The 24,967-nt window shown below is 37.3% G+C and overlaps 1 protein-coding gene across 3 annotated transcripts in view; it reads right to left on the bottom strand.

Moving 5' to 3' along the window:
- KIDINS220 (kinase D interacting substrate 220) overlaps positions 1 to 24,967 on the bottom strand; it is an 81,766-nt gene that overhangs the window by 36,055 nt on the left and 20,744 nt on the right. For all 3 annotated transcript variants that reach the window (XM_066314823.1, XM_066314826.1, XM_066314825.1), the window contains exons 10-22: positions 23,930 to 24,028; positions 23,187 to 23,285; positions 22,029 to 22,206; positions 21,346 to 21,510; positions 19,810 to 19,989; positions 19,304 to 19,469; positions 18,270 to 18,421; positions 15,600 to 15,889; positions 11,824 to 11,964; positions 10,980 to 11,223; positions 10,724 to 10,812; positions 9,612 to 9,756; positions 7,830 to 7,992 (exon numbers count right to left, since the gene is read on the bottom strand). In XM_066314823.1, the coding sequence (XP_066170920.1) occupies positions 7,830 to 7,992; positions 9,612 to 9,756; positions 10,724 to 10,812; positions 10,980 to 11,223; positions 11,824 to 11,964; positions 15,600 to 15,889; positions 18,270 to 18,421; positions 19,304 to 19,469; positions 19,810 to 19,989; positions 21,346 to 21,510; positions 22,029 to 22,206; positions 23,187 to 23,285; positions 23,930 to 24,028 (2,111 nt within the window). The remainder of the gene's footprint in view (positions 1 to 7,829; positions 7,993 to 9,611; positions 9,757 to 10,723; positions 10,813 to 10,979; positions 11,224 to 11,823; positions 11,965 to 15,599; positions 15,890 to 18,269; positions 18,422 to 19,303; positions 19,470 to 19,809; positions 19,990 to 21,345; positions 21,511 to 22,028; positions 22,207 to 23,186; positions 23,286 to 23,929; positions 24,029 to 24,967) is intronic.

The following is a 24,967-nucleotide window of genomic DNA, read 5'->3' as shown; positions in this document are numbered from 1 at the left end:
ATGTGCACAAAGACTTTATCACAGAGGTTAAATTAAGCCCAAGTGATGGATGAATTACACGTTGCTAAGTTTTAAATAATGGTTACCTACAACCATTATATAAAGTATAACCATTTTCTTGTCCCGAAAAATCTCTTTTACAAAATCAAAGAGTTCTTGATTTCCATAGTTTCCTTCAGCTTCCCAAAAAGCATATTTTCAAGGAGATTAAGGAAGGGTGGAGATCGTAATCTGAACAGATGGCTCATGAGAGTTTCTTCTATCCTGAGCCAAGCTCTTCTGTTCTAATATTTTTAATAAATATATAAAAATAGTCACAGAAATTTAGGGACCATCAGCTATTTGCAAATAGTCTCATAAAAAATCAGAAAGTTCTGTCTTAATATTCCGGTTTGGTCTAAGTCCCTGTCTTAACACCCCAGTTTAGTCAAAGTCTGGGCAAAGAATGACAAGTAGAACTGTCCCTCGTGACATCAAGCCCAACAAGCAGTTCAACATCAAAAGCAGCCAGGAGGAAGCACTTGAACAGAAAGTTGTGTGAATACCTGAAGTCTGTACCAATAAATTGTATATTCAGTCATAAGGGACAAGCATTCTCTCCTTCCCAGCATCTTTAAGCACTGATGTCATGGTCTCTCTTAGGACTATCTCCTCAGATACACAGCCTTGCATTTCTCACAGTTTCAGCAGGTAATGGCTAGAATTATATTCAGAAAGATACAGAACTTAGATCCTAATCCCATAAGAGAGAGGATAATATTTACCACACATCTACCTAATGCCTGGATGAATGTTCTACCTATGTCTGGTATCTGAGCATGACCATGAGGAAATTCTCATGGATTATCATCAACTTCATACTGACTTTTTTCTTTCCAAAGGGCCCTCTGTAACAGATAGATCACTAAATTGCTCTGGCAGCCTGCAGTGCATTCCCTGCCACTTTCTTTCCAAAGGCCAACCGGAACTTTTCTACAGTGGCCTTGCCTGCCTGGACAACAAATCTTGCTCACCAGCACCAGAAGGTTCTTGCAGCTTGTCACACAGCCTATCCTAGCACTCAGTAAAACTAATTTAGACACATTTATCCTTAAGTAGCCTTTGCTGTTGTGCTTTGTGCTGAACCTCATTTTTCCTCCTGCTGCAAACATGCTCAAACCCCATTTTTGTCGTCCTTCACTTGGCTTTTTAGGGGCTTTGGTTACTGACTGAATAGGTTTAAGGTGCAAGGTAGGCCTTGCTTTAGCAGTTCTGTGCATTCACAACAGCAGAAACGTTGACTTCACAGGAACGTCAGGGGTAAAAATTCAGACCATCCCTAGTTTCTCAAGTGTCTAGAAATTTATAGTTATTTTGTGAAATGCAACACAAGACATCCTTGAATTCAAGAGGCACATGCCATGCCTTAAGTTTCACTTTCAATTGTAAGATCTTACAGTCCAGCTACTAACAGCTCTAAGAAGTGGCAGTCTGGTAAATTTGCCATCTATAGAACTGTTTAGCTTATAGATACAGAAATTCTCCCTAATGCGTCCGGAAGGACAAAAGCCTCCAGAAGAACAGACAAGAGAGTTACAAAATTACTTTAGTGATTTCTAGGAACATTCTTCAATTGACAAAGTACTGAAGAGTTCAATTTCTGCCATGATAAGAAGGATACAAGAGATAAAATGTGTTCAAAGGATAATCTTATCTAGTGATGCAAATTGATGAGGAAAGGGACTGGGAAGACATTTTCTTCTCATACAATCAGCTTTAATAGCATGACTTTTGTTCAACAAGGTGGTAACATCAACCCCTGACATCTTTAGCCTTAAGACACAAAAAATATCAAGAAACAAAGACGACCAAGACTTAGAGCCTCAAACTGAAATGAAAAATTAGGACTTTTGGGGAAAAGAAATAAATTAATCAAATATCTTAAGAATTAGGAGAGCTGGAGAAGAGAGGAGTAAGTACTCCAGCAAAACCGGGAGTCGTCACTGCTTGATGTGAGACTACAGCTTTCTTCAGCCTCTTAAATATATCTACTTTGGTACAACCATTTTGAAACGTGATTATCAGAAACTCAGTCTTTAGAACTCAGAAAAATCACAGATTTGTACAATACAATACACTCTGCCCTTCATTGATTTGTTAGGAACTCCTAAAGACACTGTTTCATTTTCTGACTGAAGTGGGGCAAAGAACATTTTTCAGAGAAACCAGCAACAACTTATAAATTCCTTTCCTTTAATGCAGATTTACTGCCCACTACTGCATTAGCAGGATTATAGATGAGATTATTTTCCCCAGTACGGTATGACACCTATATTCACAATGACTTTGATCTGCAACTTACTCATAGCTACTTCCACAAGCCTCTGTGAAACAGTTATCCTGGTTATATGCCCACATCTTCTCCCTCTGTCAGGCCATTCAAAGGTATGTCAAACAGCACAAGAATTATCTTTGGAAACCTCACCTGCAAGTTTCTCACGAGACACACACTCCTATCTTTTGCTTCCTTCTTCTGTTTTCCTGGGGCAATCATGCCTGTTATTATCTCAGATTTTAATATATTTAGATATTTCTAGATTAAGATCTTGCTTAAAATGCCTTAAATTTCAAAATACTTCCTTGTCTTCTTCCTAGGTTTATTGACTCTGTTGAAAATTCAGTTTCTTGAAACGTATCTTTCTACAAAAGCCACAGTGACTTTTCCCAAGATATCATTTATTTAGATCTGGCATTGTCATTTATTCTGGTGTCATGGATGCTTTACTTGCCTTCACAAGAGAACACATTCCCATAGCTGGCTAATTTACAAGTCTGAGAAGTCTCAGTTGCAAACATTCAACAGAAACTTGCTTTAATCTGACAACTTAATTCTCTTAGAAATTTATTTGCAGAAAGTCCAGATATATTATTCCACTTCAGAGCTTTAAAAATTTGCCTTTTGCAACTTTCGCAAACCACTTTGGCATTACACAAAATTGACATGGAAGAGAATGCAGCACAACGTAAATGTAGAGGAATATTAACCCTACATCATAGCTATAAATAAAATGGTAAAGATAATTAAATTAGACCAGGATGGAGAGATGGGTAATGACAGCAGTGAGCCTGACCACCGAATAACCTAAACAGAAAATGGGAAGGAGAGACAAAATCAGAATTAAGAGTTTAACCTCATAAGGAGAGAAACTACATGAAAATCCTGATAATGAGAAAAGGCAACACATAACCTGAAGGAGTATATACCACTACTAATAAATATACCAGGTGGAAAGAAACACCAACGAGACCAGCAGAAAGAGAGAGGCTGAAATCAGACAACAGAAGTGAGATGATACAGCAGGTCGGTTTAAGGAAGTAAAAAGAGTACAGATATTTTTCTCAAGAATATAAACTGAAAGCCAACAAAAAAAATTCAGTATTTTCTTTTCAAAACCTGGCACAGTGACAAAGCATGGGCTTGTTCCCCTCTATAAAAAAAGATTGAGAGCGTAGAGCCTCTACCTGTTATAAGAGATGTTAACTGACTCCAGATCATAAAGATTCTTCACAAAGGTGTACCTGTGTTGCAAATTGAAACCTAATTTAGTTTAGAGGGGTGGGGGGGGGTGGGGCAGTGTTTTGTTTTGGGTTGGGTTTTCTGTGTTTTTCAAATTGGTTTTGTCGTTTGGAGGCTTTTTTGGTTTTGTTGGTTTGTCATTGGTGTTGGCTGTTGATTTGGGGGCAGAGTTTGTGTTCTTTTGGTTTTGGTGGATTTTTTTGTGAGGGTGGGTTTTTTTTGTTATAGATCCTGAACAAAAGTTCCCAGTATAATATTCAGCAGGTTTTTCAACTCTGCACAGAATGATACAGGAAAGATACATTTCTTCTGACAGACCTCGTTCCATACTCATCAATATAACCTTTGATATTCTTCACAATATCTATAGAAAAAGACAGATTTACTTTCCCCAACAAGCCTATAAGAATATATTAGTTAGCTTTATTTTTAATGACAAATTGAAGCACAGAGATATAAATATACTTATTTAGTTACCAAATTGAGGTATCCATTTTTTTCAGAATACTCCACCAACCAAAAGCAGAGCTCCCAGTAGCTCCAGATATAGCTCTGAACACTGAGTACTTAGCAATATCAGCCTACAGAACCATAAGCTGCACATCACCTCCCCAAAGGGGCATGAGTACTATCCAAGTGAAAGGTATTACAGAGGTGACTAGTCCATCACACAAACTCTGACTAATAGTTGTGGAACAGCTTTTAGTTGTCCTACTGTAGTTATTGCAGTCTTTTCAACTCCAACAGATAGCACTGCAATGTGACAGAAAATGGCCCTTTTCTTTATTACAGTTTGCAAAATTAAATTCTGGACATTACAAGATGGGAATCTCATGGAGACAAAATAGCATATAATCAGGGAAATCATATATGATTGTGCCTGCAGAGAGGGGAATTAACTAAAGACTGTATTTATTCTTTTGCCTCTTAGTGCTTGACTACCCGATTCTGTTCATTTTCATGTATTTTTTTGTATGTTGTGAAAGTGTCGCTTTCTCCTGCAAACACCGAAAAGCAAAGTCCCGGCTGGGCCGAGCAGGGAGCGCCACCTGCCGGCAGCGCGCCGCGCTGCACAATCCCTGCGCCACCCGCGCTGCCGGAGGGGACACGGCCGGGACAGCCACCTCGGGAACAGCCCGCCTCGGAGACAGCCACCTCGGGGACACGGCCGGGGACAGCCACCTCGGGGACACGGCCGGGGACAGCCCGCCTCGGGGACACGGCCGGGGACAGCCACCTCGGGGACAGCCTGCCTCGGGGACACGGCTGTAGCGCAACACGGGGTCGATTTAACTGCTCCGGTCACACCCTCAGCGCACACACCGACCACTTCCCACAACTCCCCCGCTGAAGGGAGCTGCAATGGTCAGTTCAGGGGGGCATCCTCTGCTCCCCACAGTCTGCAGCGGAGGGGAAGGCAATGGAGAGTTCTCACCGCAAGCGAATCTTGGCGATACAAAAGCTTTTTAACACATGATATTTTAAAATTTGGAAAAGTAACTGTAATATCAAAGCATTCTCCTTGCACAGAGAATGCAATCAAGTTTGAAGCTCTTGCGGCAACCCAAAGACTGCAGTGTCACAATAAAAAGTAGTTTGACACAAAGTGTTCAATACCAGGAAAACTATATTCTTGATTCTTATCTAAAATATCAAGATATTAAAAAAAAAACAAAAACAAAAAAAACTTGAAGAATAAAAAGCAGAGAACAAGTAACAAACTCAGTACAGGAACAAGCTACACAACTATCAAAATATGGTATCTATTGATGAGACTCCAAATGGGAAACCTGCTCTATAAACTAATGAAACTTACAAAACTAAAAGTTTTAAAAGAGGAACAAACTTTGAAATGATACAGAAACAGTTATTTGAGCCAAGTTACTTTAAACTGATAAACAGTTGCAGATGAAAAGAATAGCAATGACACAGAAAGGACTACTTTGGATAAAACAGAATCTTTAGAGCTCAAGCTAATCTCAGAGAAGAGTTCACAGACCTTTTCAAATTCAGCATATGGTAATTATCACCCAAATCGCCAGACAGATGAGACCTCAGCTTTGTCAATACTTCACAAGAGTTATATATTTAATTCCTTACATAGGTTCAACAGAAGGGGCTGAGACACATCATTTCTCTTCCTGAGCATGCAGCAACATTATTGTTAGAAAACCTTTTTAATTGTTAAGGTCTTTTAGCTTTATCATTTTCATATCGAATAACCCTGTTCATAATTTTTGCTAAAGAGAAAATCCTGAATATTGGTCTTGTTTTCCTTTTCCTTGTTTTTCTGGTATTGCAGGTAGAATACAAACAGCTTTCCTTAAAAGATTATGATGGCCTTCCCTTTTCCAATACTTTGTACAAGGTTCTTCACTGTTTCTTCCCTTATGTACTCTGGTTTTAAACACAAAAAAATTACCTATACATTTGTAATTCTCAGTTATGAACCAACAGTTTACTCAAGTGGCTGTATTACTTCCAAACAACCTGCATAGCAAGAGGTAGAACATAGCAACAGTCATCAATCTCCTCCACACCTTAACTAATAAACCATGACATGGCTCCAGCTGGCACTCAGCATCAACAGCTCAAGTGTTTGTGCTAACAACAAACAACCCAGAACCCAAATAAGTTATTCACATTCAATTGTGAATGTACTTTTCTTTTATTCATGCTGGTTTACTATGATATAACATCCGCTGATATTGGAATTGCTAGCACCCATTTATGAGAATAAATCAGGTCTCCAATACCTCCTCTAGTTTATCAAAAGACAAACATCGTTTTGTCTCAAAGACAGCTTTGGATTATTGGCATCTACAGTAATAAATCAGCCCAAAGTGATTTATTCCTGTGGATACCAATAATCAGAAAACTGTAATGAGTTTGTTGGACAAATACTGAAAATATAAAGTTGTGAAACATGCCACACAAAAATCTAAATATTTGAATGAAAAGCATGACAGGAAAGGGAATTCCTGTGATGAGTCTCAATTACTACACTTAGCTGATCACATAAACATTCGTGACACTTAGTTGTGTGATTGCACAATGGAAAGATGGGTTCCCAGTGCTTTACCTTTGATTTCACAGAGGAAATGCAAAACCCAAAAACTGGGTCCGTACTCTAGAGGAGAGTGTTTTCTAATCATGCACTTAATTTACCTGTGAAGTCTAGAATTTCCCAAACCATTTTCCAGCTCAAAGCCACTTTAGTCTACAATGTGTCTTCTTCATCTGTCTTCAATTCTCAGCTTCATCATGCCAAATCTACCCTTGTCCCTTTACCTTCTGGCATTTCTATGTTCAGGTCTTAACTGCACTTCAACTTTTCTTTCCTAATAAAACTTAGTCAATTTTTCCCAAACAACCCTAATTCCATTCTCAGACCACCCCAGACCCTTGCACAGTTCTCCTATTCCTTGACTTTCAGTGCACGGCACACTTCCACTGTTTTCTCTCCAAGTTCACTCCCCTGGACCCTGTAAAATCTCTAGATTTTCTGATAACTTGTTCAGTCAGTCACTATCTTCTCTCTTTACCTCAGCTGTTCTTTTCATCTGATCAAAACTATATTTTATCCAAGTCAAACCTTTCTTTCTTCTCTGACTGATTCTCAGATTCTGCTTCTCTTCTATAGGTCCCATTCTCTCTCTTCCACTCCTCCCATTGTCATCAGGTAGAACCCACAAATCCCTTCTTTCAAGCAGAGGGTTCTGGAGAGAGACATTTACTGGCAACACGGGGCAATTGGCTCTCAGTAGCAATACCCAGACAGCTCCACTGGACAGCAACTTGTAGCAGAAATGGATAAAGTCATGCCTCTTTTTCACATCACTTAACTGCAGCACATGGCATTACCATAGCACACCTGCTAAGCACAAAACCTTCAGAGATTTTTATCAATAAGGCAAACTTGTGCTGGGCTTATTTCGAATTAACAAAGAAGTGGAAAAATACCCAACTTGTAGCTTGGCCAAGATAAAGATGAAAAGGATATCAAGAGATAAAAGTACAGCTAGCTGCCTGTGAAAGAATTCCTGTACAGTTCTCTTTGGTTTAAATACAAAGCATTCATTCATATGTGGTGCATCAAATAGCAATGAAACTCACTTAGAAGTTTTCAAAAGTTAGCAGAAGAGGGTAAGGCGGTGGGAATTTTAGATTACAATCTGATAAATGTTTGAAAGCCGTGTTATTCTACTGGTCATTAATAATGATCATTATTTTAACCACTGAAAGTACACACTATTACCAGAATAATGACTACCTCTCATAGATGGTTTTTAAAGTCAGGTGATCTGGAACACCCTCAGTCTCTTCAAGATGCAGGATAAGCCATGATGTTCTATATGGCCACTGCTCTGTGAGATTGATCCAACTTGCCAGTCTGTCCCAATTGAATGAGATCTGATTAGCTCGCAATAAACGACCTAAGGGAATAAGGAAAGAGAAAAGAAAACACAGAGGATTTTTTTTCTCCCTTCTGAAAGATACCTTTTTCCCCTCAAAGTAATAGCTATGTTACTTTGTTATTATGTGATCTGTGAACTTCCTGCTAATATATTTTTAGCTCAGTAAATTCAAAATCATCACAAGTTGCATCTGAAAGCATCATTTTACCATCTAATAAAAATATATTCGTCTTACAATCTATAAAATCTATCTAAAAATTCGCAAATCCTGGTCAAAATATGAAACTCTCCAAAACTGTCAACTTCAGCCACAGGTTGAACACTAATTACTATCATTCTGCTACTGGTAAATCTTAACTTACTTAAACAAAAAATTCACACAGCATTAATTTCTCCATCTAAAGACAGACTTTCATGCTAATACTTTGATAGATTTCCTATACATTGGCATAAGAAATGCAGTCAAAACAAGTTGAGCATACAACTGCCAACTTCAATAGACAATATAGTAAAATTCAAGCTATAAAAGGACTGTTTTAAGTTAGTAAAGCAAGGTACAAATTAAAAATAAAGTTACTTTAAAAACCAGAAAAAGTTAATGCTACAATTTATGCATTTGAAGTTTCAGCAAATTTTCTGTAATTCTTTTATTAATATCTGTAATGACATGTAACATACAGCCTGAAGGCTCTGTTCATAAAGCTGTTCATGAAATCGTGTCTAACCACAGATTATACTACACTAAAAGTGTTCTTGCAAGGTCCTTTTTTTAGTTTCATTTTACAACCAACATTTTATGATTTTGTTATACTTTCAAAACCGTACTATAATTTGCCAAAACAAGATGGCTACATGCTACAAATTGCAGTGACAACCTTAGAGACAGCACACTTATTTAAAACACTAGCCCAGAACTTGAGGTCTGTTGCAGATTTATGCTCTTAACTATACTCAGTGTGAAAAGTACCTCAATTTCTTTGTTCTGAGTAGCTGTAGGGCTACCTAGTGCCTTCTAGCGTCTGTAATAGGAAAGTCAGTAAATAATCACTCTCTACATGAAATAATCACTTACTACATGAAACATGGTTTTATTAAACCTCCATAAGCCCTTTTCCAGTTATTTCCAGTTTTTAAACTTCAGAGATACCAACATCTTTACTGTGTTTTGCTGAAGAAAAACAACTGAGAAAATACGTTTATCAGCCTCACACAATCATTTTGGGAAAAAGGACTCCAAATACTCATAGCAAAAATGAACAGAATATATACCTGGTTTTCCCCTCACAGCTTACCTTTTTTGATATCACCATTGTAATCTTTGTTCACGCTACAAGAAAATGAATTTTCTTATCCTGTTTCAAAATCAAAACATACAAAACTTCCTAGAAATGTAGACTAGAATAATTTGCCTCCAACTAAAGTCAATGAAACAACAAATATTATGTATCTTTCAAATTCTACCTATGTAGAATGGCCTATAAATTTTTCTTACATTCTGGGAGAGTTTGCTTCAGAAGGATTTTCAAAAGCAACACACAGACTGACTAGCTTGATTTAGTCAGACTAAAAAGTCTGAGTGTAACTACAAGCAGCCAAAACACAATCCTGTTTACTGCACACAAGCACGACACTCTTACCTGTCACTGAAACAATATTGAGCAACCTCCTCATGGTCTGAGGGCTGATATCACTGAACCAATCCTCTGTAACCAACAGCTTGGTCAAATCAAAAGACATTTGGCGGGTAATGGTCCTCTGCATCTGGCGTCTTCGGTAAGTGTCCTGAAAATGAAACAAAAACCCAGCGAATACTGATGAGTATCAAAAGCTTTTATGTGTTTTCAGGTTTACTTGATAATTAGCTTAGAGCCTTTGTAAGTCTGTGAGGCTGACAGGTGACATCAAACATACAAGAATTTAATTCTGATTTAGTTGTGTAAAAGCTGAACATTATTTCCATAGAAGCTAAGAAGTGGTAAAAGTGACATATTTTCTTTCCACAAAAATTCTGACAGGGCAAAATAGAGTGATATAACAAAGTATTTTGTAAAAAGATTACTACTTTCAGCATTTCCATCACTGCTTCCTACTGTCTCTATCAAAGGGTTGATACCATCCATTTACTTGTAAAATACCATCCAACTACTTGTAAAAATTAAAGTGACCATCAGGTTCCTCTGCTACAAAACTCCCAAATTCTCTATCAATGGCAGCTCAAAAACCTCAGAATCCTCAGACTGTGCCGCTTTTCACAATTTTCTAGATACCTTCCATTCAACCAATTTATGATGTTATGTAAAGATGAAAGAAGAGAAAGCAGGAAAAAAATGTGGTAGACATTGCAGTACAAGTCTAGTACTTATTATTTGAAATTCTTTGATTTACTCAATTACTGCCCCTTGCTGCAACATCCTGCAACAACCTGGCACCATGCTTACACAAAAAAATGCAAACCCCGCCCCCCCATATATACACACCATAGCTCCTACCAGTCATAGAGAGTTCTATTTAATTTTTATGGAAAGGAATACTTCAGTGAGCAAGCAAACTCCTTCCTCTCTGATGGAGCATCAGTATACTGATTTAAAAATGGAATTTTCCTACATAGATCATTTATAAGAATTTCATAAGAATGGTTTGATAAGTCTTCCAAGTTGCTCTATTATTGAAAATGTCAAAGAAAAAAAAAAAAGAACAAAGCAAAAAAGATTTTACCAGTATCTCTATTTAGACTAAAAATCCTTCTCACCCGCCTGTTGAGAGCAGTTTTGCTACCAAGTTTGGTCATGTCTCCAAGACTGTTCTGAGAAACTCTCCTGTCAACCTCTTCATGCAATCCTATGGAAAGGAAAAGAAAGACAGGCATTTTCTCCAGTCATATATATTTGCCTGACCTATAAAAATAACATTAATAATCTGCCAATTATTTAAACAGTTTCTTCCAAAACCCAGATTTTGGATCACCTGTTTTGTAATGCTCTTATCACCCTCCTGCATAACCTTACCTGCATTATCTGCATATGGAATATCCCCATTGGTTGTTGAAGCTACCATCAGTTTTTTTGCATTACTAAGCCCTCGGCTGTTCAGAAAAACAGGCAAATGGACAATATTTCGCATGTAATCATGGCCATTGATGTTTGAATCACGTAGAACACTGTTGAGATTCTGGTTAATTGCCTTTATAATAATGTGTGGGTCACTTGCAAAAATTGCAATGAATGGGCCTTTTGAAAACAAGACTCGTACCTGGAAAAAAACAGTACACCCTGTTAGTAACAACTAAATGTAGCTGCAGATCATTTGGCTCAACATTTTATATTCATTCTGTTCAAGGAATAAACCTAGCAGGCCAAGAGATGTACAGAGATGTCAGCTTCTTCTATTATGAGACATCTAACATTAGGAACTTATCCAGAGATTGAAATAAGCACACTTGACAATTTAACAGCAGAATTTACAGAGGAAGTCGTCAGCAAAAATGTATGATGCAGTAATGTTCCAGCCCTCCACAAATATTCAGAATTCAGGTATTTTTCCTCAAAACTACTTCAAGGGTAAATATGAAAAACTCTCCGAACATTTTAAGTTTGTTTCACCAGAATAATTATTTTCCATAGTTTATATTTGATTATTTCAAACCTTTTCAGAAGTACTAAGATGCAATTTAATTTTCAACTTTTAAAACGCATCACTCTTAGCATTATCATTATGCCACTGTACACAAATATTAATTACTACAACACAGAAACATGTGTTTTTACAGAAAACACATGATAACTGTATGTATCTGTGGAAGAGATCATGCACATAATCCAGAGGTTATCTTTACAAAATTATCCAACTCACAGTATCAAGCATCTGTAAAACCTTGTCCTGTTCACAAGCATCCAATCCATCAATAATTACAACAAGCCTTGTCTGATTCTGAGTGAAGCTGTCAATGGTTTTTGCCATTTTGGCCATCAGTTCCACTTCACATTTCAAAACCTATAAAAACAAAAAATAAAGAAGGAAAAAAGTATTACCTCTTATATACTTAAAACTGATAAAAATACATATCTTTCCTTTTGCAGATTGCTATTTGTCCCAAAAATACTTCAGTAAGATTACAAGGATAAATTTACAAATACTCAAAGTGAAAAGTCCTAAAATGTCACCTCCAATATATTAATTTCCCATTTGAACAAAAATATACAGCAGAAACATATATCCCACTTTGATATAACAAACCATCCTTATTTAAAATCCATTACAATGTTATTTAAGAAAATAGTATTTATGCACAGTAAAACATTATTTCAGAAGCAAATAAAAGAGCATTTGCAGCTTCAGCTAGTCTTCAAAAATTGCCTTGCATAGAAAATTTTGCTCTACATTTTATCTGCCTTTCAGCCAAGCACATTATGCTATTACTCTGATCCTCAGTCATTGCTATTCAAGATACAGTCTGAAGATTTGTTACATTTTTCAACATTGTTACACATGTAACAACCACTCTGTAACAGAGAAACAAAGGTGGAATTTGCCTGTCCTAACTTCAGCAGCTAACAGATATTAAAATCTCATCTCTTAACCAGCAGATTCATTAGAATGTGCACAATTAGATGACATAAACCATAATAATAAAAAAACATAATAATAAACAACTCTCCTGAAATACCTATTTCTCTCCTTTGATGGCAAAAGGGTGAACCTAACTCCTATAAGGCTGAAGTTATGTCAGATAAATACCACTCAACAAACAATTGTCAAGAAACAGTACCAAGACCTAATGAGGTCTTCTGTGCTGCAAAAACATGGCACCAAGCATAGTGGCATCAGAAGGGATTCACCTTTCTCAAAGGGCAAACAGACCCTTTGACCAGGAGCCAGCAGGTTTAAGTGACAGAGCTTTCAATAAGACATGACAGGGGAGGGGGTAATACCAGGCTTGCCTATAACAAACCATGGCAGGACACACCAAGGTTAGAGGGATGCAGTGCCATGAGGATTCTCATCCGAGGTGTGCTGGCTACACTGGAGCATGCTTGGAAGTCTTATGAATATGAGACAGAGGCTCCTGAGGTAACAGAAGCCAACAGGAAAACACCACTGAAATACTTCAAAGGAATTAAAAGGTGTTCCTCTAAGAAGGTGACACAGCTGACAGCCCACTGAGGTGCCTCTACCCAGTGTACACAGAGTGGGCAACTAGCAGGAGGAGCTGGAAGCCATCGTGCTGCCAGAAAGCTATGACCTGGCTGCCATTCCAGAAACTTGGTGGAGGAATCCCATGACAGGAATGCAACTGTTAATGGCTGCAGGCTGTTGAAAAGGGACAGGAGAGGAAGGATGGGAAGAGAAGTTGCCCTCTACATCAAGAGATGAATAGATCACAAAGAGATGCCTCTGAGAAGCTGCCACAAACTGGTGGAGTCAGTGCATAAAAATTTGCAAGGACCAGACCAATAAATGACACCTTGGGGTTTATGTTTTTAACTGGCCTGATCAAGGAGAGCCTACTGATGAAGTCTTCATGTCCCAGCTACAGAAGGCATCATGCTCATGGGCTTGCACCCTCCTGGGGAACTTAGATGACCCTAACATCTGGAAATACAGTCTCATCATAGCTGTCAGTAATCCACGACATTGCTGGAATACATGGAGGGTAACTTCTTCAGCTAGGTAATAGACAAGCCCTATCAGAAAGGGAACAACACTGGACCTGGTGGTCACTAGTGTAAGTGAGCTGATTGAGGATGTCAAGCTCGGAGGCAATCTAGCCTGCAGTGATCACACACTAGTGGAGTTTGCAGTCCTGAGGGATATGGGTCAGGTAAGGTGTAAAGTCAGCACACCACGTTTTAGGAAAGTGAACTTTTAGGCCAACAGACACCTGGAAAACTGCACAAAGGGACAACACAGCTGGCAGATCTTTTAAGGATGTTTCCCATGGAACACAAAAGCCGATAATCCCCAGGTACAAGAAAACTGGCAAGGAAGACTAAAAGCTGACTGTCCTGAGTAGAGACCTGCTGCTCAAACCAAAGACCAAGAAGTAAATGCACAGGCAGTGGAAGCAAGCACAGGTGTGCTAGGAAGAATATAGGGAGATAGTCTGTTGTGAGGAGATGTGGTGAGGAAGGCCAAGGCACAGTTGGAGCTGAACTTGTCAAGAAATGCAAAAAATAAAAAAGGGTCAATGGCTCAGTGTCCCAATGGACACCAGTGGCAAGTGCTGTCCCTCAGAGGTCCACACTGGAGCCAGTGTTATTTAATATTTACATTAATAATATCAATGACGGGATCGAGTCCATCCCCAGCAAGTTTGCAGACGACACCAAGATAAGGGGTACAGTTGACACACCTGAGGGACAGGATACCACCAAGAGGGACCTGAACAAGCTCAAGACTTGGGTTCATGAGGTTCAACAAGGCCAAATGCAAGGCCCTGCACCGTGTACTGAATCCCTGGTATCGATCCAGGCTGGGGGATGAACAGATGCAGAGCAGCCCTGCCAAGAAGGACTTGGGGTGCTGTGGGTGAGAGACTGGACATGACCCAGCCATGTGCCCGTACAGCACAGAAAGCCAAACGTGTCCAAAGCTCTATGGGCAGCAGGTGAGGGAGGGGATTCTGCCCCTCTGCTCCACTCAGGTGAGACCCCACCTGCAGGACTGCATTCAGGTCTGCACTTGTCAGCTGAGAAATGACACCAATGCATTGGAGCAAGTCCAGAAGAGGCCACAAAAATGATTAGAGGGATGGAGTACATCTGCTGTGATGAAAGGCTGAGAGAACTGGGATTATTCAGCCTGAAGAAGATTCTTTATTGTAGCTTTCTAGTTTATTGTAGCTTTCTAGTACCTAAAGAGGCCTGTAAGTAACATGAGGACAAATTTTTAGCAGGGTCCTATGAAAGGACAAGGTGGAATGGTTTTAAAAACTTTTGCAGGGAGATTGGACTAGCTGACCTTTAAAAGCTCCCTCTCAACTCAAACTACTCTATGACTGCATGAAAAATATTTGTAGAACAGACTTTTATACAATACAATGGCTGTCATCTACAAAGGGAACAATCACGATGCCACATTTTACTTTCAATTAAGAGCATACAGCATATCTTATGACAGCCTGAGAGTATATTTATCAGTTTATAGATACAGGCCAGCAAAACAATAGTATTTTTTACCATTTTTCATTAAATATGTGGAGCATTTTGGAATGTTCTTTCAGTGCTACAATTCCTTTCTTAGCAAAGACATCTTGCACACAAAGTTAGACTTGTTTTTACACACTCAGAAGATTCTCAAAGTCATTCTTTCTAATCTTATGGTCTAAAATAAGCTTTTACTAAATAATGGTAATTGGGAATTGTTTTCCAAGTACTTTCTTCCCAGCAAAAATAAAATCAGAAAACTGAATCCCCAAATTTAGCCTTCATGATTAAGCAGATAAATCTCATATGCTAAACACAATTACCACTGGCACAGAAGTGTTCCATTCAGTAAAAACTCACCAAGTCTCATTCTTCTGTTGTGAGACTTGGCCTGATTAAATTAACAGTGCCCTAACTTAATAATGCTCCATGTCTGGGGGTTTGTTTCATTCATTTTAAGGGCCAATTCATATAAACGCTCACCTTCATGAACCCCTCGCTTTTCAACTTGTGAAGCTTGGAGGCAGCACTGTGAAGGCGTTTTCTCTGAGAATTCAAAACTGAATCCATCACCTGCCACCATGTGCGGCAATTCAAGAAAAAGGCCAAACCAACAATACAGGTCACAGTTATGAGAATGACATTCACTGTCATGTTGGTTGACTCCACGTTAAAAATTGCCAACAAGGCGATCGCAGAAACAACGCAAGACAAGATGAACAGGAAAATCACAAAGGATGGGAGGCAGCAAGTTTTCTTCCATTTCTTTTTACCTAGGAAACAAGTATTGCTGTTAGTATTAATGTACAATGTAATGACAGGTGAGTGCAAAATCTATTAACTTGCATACTTCTCATAAAACAGTAACTGGTACAAAAATTTACTGCAGTGTTACCACCCAGTCACAAACCAGTGTAAAAAAAAAATCTACTATTTGCCAAAATTCTTGGAAATTATGAAGCAGAGATATTCCTTTAATCTTCAATTTATTTCCATCATTTCAAGAAATCCACACCAGAATGGAAATTACAATTTTGTATCAGTGCTATCACCCCTTTTGTGACATCTCTTTGCAAAGTGTATTTATGTAAATAAACTGTAGGACAACTGTACAGGAACTACTCAAGTTTTAAACTGGAATCTGGTACTTACGTAATCTAATAGTAATGGTACCATTGAAGAACTAAAACAAAATTGCAAGCTGCAACCTGAGGCCATCCTTTCCTGCATGCTGAAACACACAGGAACAGGAAAACGGCAGCAAATATGGTTTGGACAGTTCACAAGAACACCAGAGGAGAGTACAGAGCTCCTGACTTCAAGTGGACGGATAATAAAGAAGCAAATACTGCAGTTGGATCTTAGCACAGCTATATCAGTGACCAAAGAAACAGCATTTTCCTAAGCAGTGGTCTCTGTCTTTGGGACCTGTACAGATCTAGTGGTACATCTAGAAGATTGCTATCTTTTGGATGCATTTGTTGTTAACAGAACAGCAATGAACTGAAGCAAAATTATGACAGCTAAAAATCAGTATTTGCACTGCAGGGGGAAAAATCAAATTTCTAACATGCTAAGTAGAAAGAATACCCAAGGTTTATATGTGACCCATAGTATTCTCTGCACCAAAGTATGAGCTGCAAAGGTTTTTCACATTGCTGACATAACTGACTCATATGACTGTGCTTCAAGACAAAGCAACAGAAATGCATAATGACAGAAGTCAGGGGCAAGAAACAAAGGGGAACAACTGAGATATAATTAGATTCAGTTCAAGACATAAGCAGAAATTTAAGCATCCCCTTACTAAAAAGAGACAGAAGGGGATTAGAGAGACATTTAAATATCATGAATAATGAAATGACAGTTGAAAGAGGTGTGTCTGCAAGTTGACAGACATTAAAGAAATCAATATACCAAAGGCTAAAAATAAACCTCTATGGAATTTCTGTGAACATCTAGAGGTAATAAGCCTATGATCCTGGACCTATAAACAACAGGAGAAAAGGAGAGAAGGTGCAAAATCATCAAATAGATCAAATAAAATTTAAAAATCAATTAGATAATTAGGCAGAGCATAGGAAGGCAACAGAGCAAAGAATACAAGTCAGTGTAAGATTACAAATGAAAGAGAAAAGATGATAACTGCAAACAATCACAAGAAGCCAGCATTACACTGCTATTCCCAAGACAGCTTCAGGAGAAATTACAGCATCATGAAAGCTGTTTCACTGAGATTAAGGAAAGGAACTGCAGAACCTAACATGGAAAAAAGTGTGAAAAAATCCACACATCCCTTTCATAGAGAACGCTTAGTGAATTTGAAAAAGAACCAGGAGTAAGTTGTGTTCAGCACACAGCTGAACATAGCAAACACAGCATGTTTTTTCCAGCCTCTGCAGGACAGAAGAGTCTAAACATTTCACTTTGTGAGAGGTGACAGATTCCTCAATTTGTGGACAAAGAGAAATGCGAAGTAACTGATACATACTAAACTTAAAGTATAAGTACTCAATTAATTGAAAGTTAAGATCAAGAACTCCTTCACGATATACTCTATTCTGCATATTTCTTTTCTAGAAATCTAAGGATGAAACAGAACAAAAAACCTTGTTCTATTTGGATCAAGTAGGTACATTTCATCCCACCTTACTAGTACTAATCACAGCAATTTATAGGATTGGACCAACATGTTCTACATATTTATTATTTCCAAGAATAAGTAGGGTCACTCATATAAGCTCTAAATTAAAATCTAATAAACTAAACAGATCTCTCTTAGCAAGACACAGAAACATACATTTCCCTTTATCTTACTCAGACACAATGATTTACTTGCTATGGAAATATGCTGCATCTATAAAGATGTAATGTAAATATACACTTCCATTGACATTTCTGAAAACTATACTTCACAATATTATCATATTTACAAAATCAAGGTTAGTAAATAAAACAGGGCATTTTTTTCTCTTCCAAACAAAGAGTTTCACCTTCTCTATGTATTTCTGCAATGCTACAACAATTTCTAAAAGAGCTTATAATGCAAAAAACAGAAGCCCTGGTAACAGTGCACTGAAAAGGAATAATTGGAAATGTCATTCAGGTTAAAAAAAAAAAAAAAAAAAAAAAAAAAAAAAAAAAAAAACCAACCTTGTGTATCTTCTGTCTTGAAAACTCGAAATAGCCTTGTTGCTAGGAAACCAAATTCCCTTTCACATGCATCAGAAAGGGTAGCAATCATCTCAGCCAGTGAAGTCTCTCCACCTACACTGGACAGTCTATTGTAGTCTGTAAACAAAAATCTGAAAGAGAAAAAAAAAAAAAAGATGTATTTTATATACTTCAGAAAACTTAAAATATTTTCTGGCAACTAAAACAGAAGTCTTGCTACATCTCTGTAGTTAGAAGTTTTTTAAGTGGTACAAAGTGAAAAACATTGATTTTTAAAAAAATCTACATGGAATTTAACTACTTCTCCATTTATCAACCTCTTCTTTGCCCTACTACCTATTCTAAAACTTGATTTTTTAAAAAGATAAAAATTCTCACATGACTAATAGTACCTCAGATGACAATAAAAACATGAAAATATCTTGATGCCAAAACATAACATAGATCAGAATGCAGTTTTGAAAACATTTGTCAATTTTAAAATATTTATAGAGGATTAAAAAATTAAAGAAATATAAGATCATATAAAAGCAGCATGAGGCTAAAATAGAAGTCTTTAAACAGTATCAGTAAATGAAATTTTCAAACACACAGCGTAAGTTTTCTTGTTCTCAGAAGCTTTGAACAGTCTGATGCTCTACTTACAGGGAGGAAAAAAAAACCAAACCTTAACAGAAGTAATCAGTGGAACAAGCACTAAACACACATAATACACAACAAGCTATATCAGAAAATTCTTATTTTATCTGGTACGAGTCTTCATTAGTACAATAGCCAAAACCCTCACCTCTAAAATGCACTAACTTTCACCAACTCTGGCAGATAGTAGTGTTTTCAAGAAAAACTATCTTCACACTGAAAAGTTTATGATCATCTAGGGCTACGTTTTTCAAATAGGAATTTAAAAAAACTTTTCATATGAAGCTAAACATACACATTAACATGCACAGTTTGAGAAGTATCAGAGTGAGCCTGAATTACTTATTCAAGAGTAAATAAATGAAATAACTAACCTGACAGGTAAAGCTTTCGTGGTTTGCTCTGGTAGTTCTGGTGGGTTCACAAACATGAGTTTGAGAAGCAGCTCTAAATATCCAACATGTCTTGCCAACCTTGTACTTAACACCCAGGCCCAGTTCCATCTCTCCCCTTCTCTCCGGCCACCAAAGTAAATTACAGCTAAAATATAAAGAAGATGTTATGGTTTTAATTCAGTCAACATTGACAGTTGAAAGAATCATGATGTTTGAACACATAAAGCATGGAGTTCTGTAAAAAAGTTATGAACTTTTAGCGGTCAGGCTAAACATGAGAATGGTAAGAGTAACCCAATGAAATAAATTAACAAAATCCTTCTTTGTTCTCAAGAATGCCCTCTCACAAATTACACACAAAACAAAGGGTCCTTATTGTCTACAGAACCCTTTAGTATTTTTTCTGAATGGCAAAGCATATCTACAAAGCAGTATTTAATTCCAAAAACAGGTAAAAACCTTAATGAATTCCACATAAGACTTACTAAAGAAAATGTAGAGAACAGCTAATAAGCTGAGTGACACTGCTATTCCAAGCTTTGCGTCCACTGTGAAAGCAAGCAACAAACCCAAACCTCCACACAGCAAAAGTGTGAGGAATACAATAAGCCAGGAGAACTGAAACAGAGGTTCAATCTGCTGTCCTGCAAAAGTCTTCATTTCATCTAAAACAAAAAGACAAAGACCAGTTAACGGATGAAGTCACTCAAGAACAGATAATTTTTGAAAAGAACTTTTTCAGCAAACCGTATAACTTATCCTGATTATTGATCCAAAAAAAGACAATGATGCTTGAATTCTTCTTCAAACATTAGCACAAAACCCTAAGTTTTCATCCATGCAATGAATGAAAATATTTAAATACACAATACTCACATTCTTTGCTGCAGATTTTCTACTTTTGAAAGCATATTAAAAGTCATGTCATTTCCTATCCTCCTTCAAAAGTGTAAAACATATTTTATGACACTAAGAAGAATAAAGCCACCATACCTGCCAAAAAATCCCACCTAACCCTCAAAATCTCAATCATTGAAGCATGGACTGTGTTCCTCAAATAGTGAGATATAAGAGTAGAATCTGAAGGCAGCGGTATTATTTCTGTTTGTGGATTCTTATTTACTAAAACAAGAATTCCAGCAGGAACTTACTTAGGTTCTACTGAGTAAGAAATAATAGATACACAATCCAGAATAAAAACAGGAATGAGGAACATAAAGAAAATACTGAGAAAGTGTTTTAGAAACGTAAGAACTCATCAGCAACAAATATCACTGTAAAAATATGTACACGTTTTGTTTATGACATGGATCAGGAGGTGAAAGAAACGAAAGAAGAGATTGCATTTTGGCTAACAGAGGAATCACAGAAAGTAAGAAACACCAAGACTGGGAGAACTATTTTGAATTATATTGAAACATCTCAGAAAAACACCCTTTATAAGAAAATGCTAACACTAAATACAAGGCCTATTTCGACCAGGAAAAATATTGATTCATTTCATATACTGCATTTGCATTCCTGTAATTTCAGAAAGTTCAAAAAACTCAAAGTAAGAAACAGGAAAGGGGAAGAAAATCATATGCAAAGAATAGACATTACAGAGAATAAAATATTAATAGCCTGATAATTTTTCCTAAGCATTAAAAAGACACATTGGATGTACTATAAATAAATACTGCAGCAAAAGAGGTCTGAACCTGATCTGACACACCAACAGGCCCAGCAAGGCATATTTTGGCAGCCAGACTTTCTGCAGTACCTAAAGGGTAGATTCACTGCTGCAGGAAACTCACAGGAAAATAGACAGAACCACTTAAAGGCTGTCTTGACATTGTATAAATGAACAAAACAATCTATGGATGGACTGACCACAGTAACATTTAAATCCTTTCAAAACAGAAACAGAGACCAGATACAACATTACATGGACCAACAACCCTTACAAAAACTAGTCACTCCAATGTGATGCTTTTCATAGATAGATTGGAAGTACTGAAAAGACTAAATCAAGTTTTTACCTTCCAGTTTCTTAAGCAGGAAAGATTTTCCACTTCCCCACTGTGCATACAAGCCTACACAGATGGGTGGCTGCATGGTTGGTTCACTGAGAATATCAGCCAAAGCGCTGCTGTACAGATCATAGCCCAGCATGTCACCATCAGACTCCGTGGGGGACAAGTGTCCTGCAACACAAACACTGTGCTACACAACTCTGCTCTAAGAAAGCTCTTCAATATGACAATTTTCATACATAATATCAGGACACATTCACCCATATTTGTATATATACTCCTGCCTATAACAGCTGTTATTATTTGTACATTCCTGTTCAAAGAAATTTTGAATCATTCACATAAATGATACATAATTATCACAAGTACTAAAGCCTACTGCAGGACTCAAGACCCCAAACCACAGGAAGTCAAAGAAAGTAATTCCTACACAAGCAAGATCCAAATAAAAACAAAGTGATCAACAGAAGTCATGGAGTATCCAACATGTGAAGCCAAAAAAATGGTATAATTGACCTTTTCCAGGCTTTTAGAGTGATGGTGTTTTATGCCAACTGATTATTTTAAGGCTTCCCATTAGGTGCAACATTAAAACATCAAAAAATCCATAGCCACTTTTCAATACATAACTGAATAAACTGGATTGTCAATACACAAGTGATTAAAAAAAAATAAATACTTATACTTACTGGCACCAAATATCTGTGTTAAAATACTCTTCTGGTGGCTACAGTCAATATTGTAAGGGGTTTCTCCTGTCTTGTTGGGTCTATAAAGCAATCGACCATCTTTTGGATTTCTTAAGAGTAATTCAGCAAGTTTTCGGCTTCTTCCACGAATAGCAATGTGAAGTGGAGTATCTCCTTTCTGCAATTAAGTGAAAAGCCAGTAACATCTAACATGAATTCCTAAGATTTTGAACAGACCATATGTTCGACACTGTTTCAGTACCACTATTTCCTTGAAATAAATCTTAGGGCACTTTCAAAAGCATCAATGCCTTACAGAAAGTATTTTCCCCTTGAAAAAGCATTATGAATGTTTCAGAGAAGATACGAAAAAGCAGTTCTTAGAGTGCTAAACCTCAGACACTGCCTTCTTTCTTAAATACTTATATTAACACCCTAAAGTTCATGGAAGCTGTAATCTCTCTACAGGCAAACTCAGAGACTTGTTCCAAACAAGAGACAGTGCTTGTTAGAATTGTTTCAATGTCTGCTTAGACTTCCCAAAAACTTCCCAGTAAAAGCTTTCTTACTGCATCAAATCAGTATTATTACTTCTTCAACCTAAATATAATAGTAAGAGATTAAAAAAGCACCAAATTTTTTTAAAAAAAAGCACCAAATTTTTTTAAAAAAGCACCAAATATTTAAAAGATTTGCCGTCAAAGTAGGTAATGCATAAGAAAACAGCAGTAACCAGTTGTATTTGTCCTTGGCATCCTTTAGTTTCATGTCTATTAATCAAAACCTAACATTGGTTGTTATTTGTCACTATTCTCCCTATGCTGTTCTTCAAGTGTACTAAGAATTAGTGCTTTTAGCTGTGGAAGTTCTACTCCTTGTCTGGATTTTTTTTTCCACGTTAAAAGCACCGTAGTGCAAAACAAACCAAAACCCAACAACATACTCATGGTAGAAACAAAATTACACTTAAGTGTCTGATCTATTTAATTATTAAACATAAGGGAGACTAAGCATTTAAGTCTTATAGTCTGTTTAATTATTAAGTATATGAGAAGCTAAGCTCTCTTTCTGTATTAGCCTCGACAGCTCTCTCCAAAATCCTGCTGCAAAACTAAAATTATTAAATACACCAAAGTAAACAAAAAAAAAATTCTTTACCTTGTCTACAGCAGAGACCTTAGCTCCTTTATCCAGAAGAAGCTCTACTATTTCAATATTTCTCATCTTGGTTGCCTTTATAAGCGGTGTTTCACCATCCTAAAATGGAAAAGTAGGACTAATATAAAGATCTCTGTATACTCAAAACCAAGAAAAAAACAGTGATTGGGTAACAAATTAAAACAATTATTTTTAAGATACTTAAAATTAAATATGCTACTGTGTAAGCAACACTTTAGCACTATATCTGTGAAAAAGTATCCCAGATCCAGTTTTCTAGATTGATTAGAATCAAAGACTAAAATACATTTCTGTCAATAACAGTGTCAAATAGAAAAAGACAAAATTCAGACATAATACAAGATAATTGAAAAGATTTCAGTGCTGTGCCAACTACTTATCTTGCTCTTTGCCTTACTGCTGCACATGCCTGAACTCATGCCTAGTAATATCAGAAACCTCTTTCCTCAGTTTCCAATAGCACCTGGTCCTTACTCCTTAATGCTGGTCATGACAGTGATGCTGAGCTAAAGAATCCACATGTTCCCTGCTACCAAGGATTTAACAGCAAATCATATTTATCAACAGAGGGAACATTACTATTGCTGAGAAGTCTTATTTCAGAAAAAAAATTAACAGCATTCAATACTTCACAAAAACTGAATTTGGTATGGTCTTCACATTACATAAGAGCTGAGAAAAGAAGAGATGTTCAAAAAAGCAATTAAAATTCTAATTGTTACCTTGGTACATGTCTCAGTATCAGGGTTGCATTGCAAGATATCCCTCACCATTGTAGCATTTCCTTTCTCAACTGCCCAATATAAAGCAGTTTTATTATCCTAAAAAAAAAAAAAAAAGTATTAAACACTAACAGTATTTTCATTTAGTTGGATAATTTCAAAAACAGTAAAGTACAACCACTATATATTGAAAATTGCATATAATGCAATTATATGCACAGCTCAAGGCAAAGGGAAAGGTCAACAAACCTAACTGGTACAACAGCAGAATTTAGAGGGGAGGATGCAAATTTGGCTAGGAAATATAAATCTATTTTGAAAACCTTTATGAAATATATTAAGAGCTTTAACAATCCAAGTCGACTCAGCCTGTCTTGAAAACATTTCTGAAACTATGTAAGCATTCAGTTCTACCTCAAATACAGAAATTACCTAATGAAATAAATCAACTTTTTTTCAGAGGCCATGCTAGCTACAAAGCTGTGAAAGTATCTGGACAAGAAAGTCAACACTAAGTACCAAAATGTAGATCAGACAGACATTTTATCAGTAAACCTGGGGAAGGCTCATAGCTGCAAATCTGCTTCTGTCACCTTTTCCCCCCCAGTGATGTGTGGATGTGTGCTACCCCAGAACGTCTTCACACATGCAATCCTTCTGTAGCCTAGTGACTACACCATGACTCTTTGTGTTTGATGCATATTTTTATAGACATTTAAGAAAAGCCTCTGAATACACACCTGCTTCTAAGCAGGAATGTCCAAGTGCCCCTTGCAGCCTTCCACCTTGCTTGCTTCCTTCATTTGCAGCTCTTTCTCTTCCGCTCATGGGCTTCAGAGCAAACTGAGTTTAAAGCCTTTCCCAGCAGTTTAACAAGTCCAGTCACCAAGACTTCTTTCCTCTCTAACCACTTGGGTTTCATCTTCTCTGACCTTCAGCGAGCTGGCTTCCAAGACATCAGCCTGAGCTGTACATCAGCTACACAGCCAGGCAAAGGTCTGCCAGGTGCTCCCAGCTGGGTCCTTCCCCCTCCCAGAA

The sequence above is a fragment of the Sylvia atricapilla genome, chromosome 3 (genome assembly GCF_009819655.1).
Source record: "Sylvia atricapilla isolate bSylAtr1 chromosome 3, bSylAtr1.pri, whole genome shotgun sequence".
Classification (NCBI taxonomy): domain Eukaryota; kingdom Metazoa; phylum Chordata; class Aves; order Passeriformes; family Sylviidae; genus Sylvia; species Sylvia atricapilla.
Note: the sequence above shows the minus strand (reverse complement) of the source record. Positions and strands in the feature narration are given on the sequence as shown.